Source organism: Streptopelia decaocto, assembly GCF_964273445.1.
Source record: "Streptopelia decaocto genome assembly, chromosome: 13".
Taxonomy (NCBI): Eukaryota; Metazoa; Chordata; class Aves; order Columbiformes; family Columbidae; genus Streptopelia; species Streptopelia decaocto.
Window position 1 is genome coordinate 14709870 of NC_138668.1, and position 4898 is coordinate 14714767.

The 4898-nt window shown below is 46.7% G+C and overlaps 1 protein-coding gene across 6 annotated transcripts in view; it reads left to right on the plus strand.

Moving 5' to 3' along the window:
* ABCC1 (ATP binding cassette subfamily C member 1 (ABCC1 blood group)) overlaps nt 1-2015 on the plus strand; it is a 53065-nt gene extending 51050 nt beyond the window's left edge. For all 6 annotated transcript variants that reach the window (XM_082065039.1, XM_082065034.1, XM_082065036.1 and 3 more), the window contains one exon: nt 565-2015. In XM_082065039.1, coding sequence (XP_081921165.1) covers nt 565-673 — 109 coding nt within the window. In that variant the 3' untranslated portion in view covers nt 674-2015. The remainder of the gene's footprint in view (nt 1-564) is intronic.
* The last annotated feature ends 2883 nt before the right edge of the window (nt 2016-4898 follow it).

The following is a 4898-nucleotide window of genomic DNA, read 5'->3' on the forward strand; positions in this document are numbered from 1 at the left end:
AGGAGACTCCACAACCTCCCTGGGCAGCCTGGGCCAGGCTCTGCCACCCTCACCGGGAACAAGTTTCTTCTCAAATTTAAGTGGAACCTCCTGTGCTCCAGTTTGCACCCATTGCCCCTTGTCCTGTCACTGGTTGTCACCCAGAAGAGCCTGGCTCCATCTTCCTGACACTCCCCCTTTCCATATTGATCCCCAGGAATGAGTCCCCCCTCAGTCTCCTCTTGTCCAGCTCCAGAGCCCCAGCTCCCTCAGCCTTTCCTCACACGGGAGATGCTCCACTCCCTTCAGCATCTTGGTGGCTGCGCTGGACTCTCTCCAGCAGTTCCCTGTCCTGCTGGAACTGAGGGGCCACAGCTGGACACAATATTCCAGATGCGAACCAGACCAGACAGACGCTCTGTGATGAGGTTGGGAAGGACAGAGCTTAGAACCCCGTCCCTTTGTGCACTTGAACTGTCTTTGCACACAGCAGCTACGCTCCCGTCGGCTTCTGTCTGCACTTCCACATCTGTCTTTGGTGGCTTTCTGGATCTTCTTGTGACTGTTTTCCTACTTGTTTTACAGAGTTTTAGTCCTGGAGAGAGGAGAAGTGGTGGAGTGTGGCAGCCCAGACGACCTGCTTCGGGAAAAAGGCATTTTCTACAGCATGGCCAAAGATTCGGGCTTGGCGTAGCACGGGAACCTGGTTCGGCTGTGTGGGGCAGGGGGAGGCGATACGGTCAGAGAACTGTCCCTTCCCCAGAGCTGAACCACACCGTTCGTTCCAGACTGAGGGAAGTCAGCCAGAGCATGGTGGAAGTAACATCAAAATGCAATTTGTTTTCTTTTCTTTTTTTTTTTTAATTCTCCTTAGTATTGATTTTAGCCTGCTTTAGGAGAAGCCTATGCACTGTGCAGAACACTTCACAGACTTAATTTTTGCCTGAAATCTGTCATTATATGCTCACATGTAAGGCGGAGTGATTCATCAGAGAAGTTCAGCAAGCTTTTTCTTTCCATCTGCTCTTGTGTTTTGAAGCCCCTTTTTTTTTTTTGTTTAAACCATTTTTGCAAACTCTAGTTATTTGCTTGTTTGCTGATTCCTCATTTGATGAGCCATGTATTGTGGGATGCACTTGGAACGTTTTGTGGCATATAGTACTATAGTCCAAAGATTTTTCCTTCTCGTGAAATAACGTGTGCCAGACTTTCTCATTATTGCGTTTACTGTACGTGGTTAATGCTTTTATGCATTCTCCTAAAGGGTTCATGTGTTTACAGTGTATAGCAGCAAGTTCGCTATAGCGTGTCTGCAGTGCTGATGTGGAAAAGCACTAAGTTCAGTGTCCGGAGCGACAATCCCTCCAAACCCCGATGTGTGCGGCAGCCGCGGCTCCCACCGCACACCCGGCTCACTCAGCAATTGGGATCTGGGTGGCGAATCCTGGTTCTGTCTGCAGGGCCGAGGTGAGACGTTGGTTGTAGGAACCTGGGCCGTTGTGGGCTGGAACAGCCGCTCTGCCCCAGCAAGGACCATTCATTAGCCTTATACCGAAGAAACGCGCCCTTCATGCTGCTGCTGGCGAGTGGAATTGTTGTGGGAAACTGTTCTTTCACAGTTGTTTAAAAAAGAAAAAAAGTTAGTTTCACTGTTTTTCAGGTTGTGTGCCAGAGGGGTCCGACAGCTCAATTAGCAACCGAGTCTGGTTTTCAAGATCTATGTTGAATGTTCAGTTTTCTGTGGGAAGAAAAAAGTTACTTTTCTCATGTTCTGATTAGTCTCATTTTAAAGGAAAATGCTGGAAGAAGTCAAACTAAGTCAGGTGGCCCCAACACTCAGCACTGAGAACGTGGACTTCTGTGGATGATATTGCTGACCTTAATACTAGACAATTGTCTTCTCTAGAGTAAAGCTATTTATTTTTTTGTAAATTATGACTCTCTGAATAGACTGAAATTTTCTTTGGTATTTTTTGTAATGACTATACAAATATTTGCAAAGAACTTACAATAAAAAAAAATTGTTTGAAAGATAACGTATGTCATTTTGTTGCTTTGTATTTGACAAAGGGTTTGCTTTGGTAATCCAGGTATTTGCCTGGAAAATACACTCTTGGTGCTGCTGAGACTGGCCGGGCTGCAGGGCCTGATGTCGGGGGTGAGAAACTGCAGTGCAAATAACCGTGTGCTCGCTAGGGCTGGGATTGAACCCCAAGGCAGTTGTAATCCTGGATTTCCTGCTTTGGAACCGATTTCGGATCTGAGGAAATGCTGCTTTCCATTGCACACCAATTACCAGAGACTTACAACCTTAATACATTCATGTAAGTCTCTTGCAAACAACGGGGCTGCACTTAGAGCTTGGTTTGTTCGGAACACAGAACCTGCAGAATGTACGCTTCTGCCGTGTGATGTGTTTGCAGCAGAGCTGTCGGTGTAGGGGCGACTCAAACTGCGTGTGCAACCTCAAGCTGGGTGCGCTGGGAAGTGTGGCTGATGTTCCCTGTTGGCTCGTGGGCTGTTTGTGATCATTGGGGGAACCGCGTGTCCCCCGTGCTGCGTTTTGCAGGATAACCCTCTAAAATAGAAGAAGGCTGGACTCTGTGCTCCAGTCTTGCTTTCCAGTGATGTGCTTATTAATGCACATCCCTCTGTTTTCCCGGGTTTCTATATTTGTACACTCGCGAGCACCAACGGTTCTGCTCCAGTGTAATGTTCTTTTCTATTTTTTTCTAAATACCTATCAGTGCTTTGTGCTGTTCCTGCATTGATTCGTGATCCTGATTCCAAATGTCTGTCCTCGTAAAAATGATTAATATCTTGTCTGGATGTAGCTTGAACAATAACGCGTGATGAGGGTCGGTCTGGACTAACCTTCACTCGCACGTGCAGGAGAGGGAGCGCCCGGCATCCCCGCTCTTAGGGAGAGCCGCTGCGTCTCCCCTGCTCACTCCCTGCTCTTGGCGGATCATTTCCTCCAGTCTGTGAAAAGACCCTAAATGTCCCAAGCGAAGCTGTTCCTCTCAGAACCGTTTTGTTGCAATCTCTTCAATAAAACGTTCAAGGTCTGTGAAACCAGCCCAGATCCTGCTGGATCTTCTCTCTCCCAGCAGCCATGTGTACCACTGCAGCCCACGGGAAGCTGGTGGTGGTGATGAACATTAATGTATTTATCATAAACACGTTAATATTTATAAAAGAGTAAAAGAAAACCATTGAATTTACTGTGTTGGATTTCAGTGCATGTTGATGTATCCTGGCTGATGTTATTTGCTGCGACACAGGAGAGATCCCGCATCTGGAGGAGATGATGCTGCTGAGAAACCAGCTCAGGGTTTTCAGGAGACCCGTAAACAACCCCCCGGTGTTTATTGGTGTAAATCTGTGCACAGCACCTTCATTTGCATTTTCTAGCAATTTTGGTGTTACCTTAAGTTTGGAATCATGGAACAAGAATCTTTATTTTTCCTTTCAGGTTGTTTTTCTTTCCTGTGTATACTGTGCTTTCCCTTTGTTCAAGCTGGCCTTAAACACGGAAGAAAAAGGAAAGAGGAAAAAAAAGAAAAGTAAATAAAGTTGGAATGGAAAGCCGTACCTCTTGATGTCCAGACTGCACAGGTGACTGGGGCAGTGGGAGGACTCAGGAGGCTCCTGACCTCGTTCCATTCGATGGCCAGGAGTGAAAACCAGAGAGAGCTGGAAGGCCCTGAGATGCAGATAAAGCCTCTTTAGACGAGTGGGGTTTACTGGGGTTCGAGTGGGGGGCGCTGACCCCCGGCAGCAGCTCTGTGTGTGTTACGCTGCACAATCGCTATTAAAAATTAACGCTGCAGAGTGTAGACAGGGCAGGTGCAGGAGCTCCCTGTGATCAGCTCCCGACATTCCTATTAGTGGTGGCTTTGGACAGACTTTTATTTATTAATATTTAAAATTTCTTCAGAGCAATTTATGAAATAGGCTGTTAGCGTAGTTCTGAGCCTGCTGTAGTTACCTCCTGTGCTAATTGCGCAATTCAATCAATTAGTCTCATCTAGGAAGAAGGACCTTTGCAGAGGCCCCACAGACCTGCCCTTTTAAACACCACTTGCTGTTCCTTAAACCAGATTTTCAGGAGACGCTGGGATGTCCAGGCATCACCTCCTTTATATATTTTGCTTTAACCAACTTCCAGATCAGTTTCTTATGATTATGGCCTTTTTGTGAGACCTGAGCTCCCCATTTGTCACTTACTGCCAGCACCACTTGGACACCAAGGTGGGGACTCTGGCTCATCTGAAACATGGGGTTTTTTGTCACGTCATTTTGGGAATCCCTTTGCTTTGCCCTTCCAGCACAGCTTGTGAAAGCCGATGGTATTTTTCACTTGCTCGTGTGAGCCAACAGCAAACCTGCGCCCTTTCAAAGATCTCCACTGTGAGAGTGGTTTGATTCTTTGCTCCTGTTGCCTCCTCTCTTCATTACCAACTTAGGAACGGAAAGCGAGCATTTACAAGATGTTGATATCAGAGACTGGTGTGCTAGAAGATGTCGCAGAATTACCCAGCAACGTGGGCACTTCTGTTTCTCCTTGACATCAGTTAAAAAGAAAGAATACCGAACTTATATCTCACTAGTTCAAAATCCTCCTGGTTTTGAGATGCATTGATAAACCTTCAGAGTGTTCATAACTTGTATCTGTTGCTTGATTATTTTTTTATTTTTTTTTCCTGTGCCCTTGAGTAAGGTTTGAAGAAAGTAGAAGGAAAAACTTGTCTCTCTCCTGGTGTTTGAGCACCAGTATGGCAGCAGGTGTTGGACTTCGGTACCTTGGGCATGTGTCCAGAGAAACTGTCCACTGCCCTAATGTGGGTGAAGAGGTGATGAAACAGCTGGGGCGGAAGGAACTGCTGGGTTTTGCTGCTCCGAGCTGATTCCGGCCA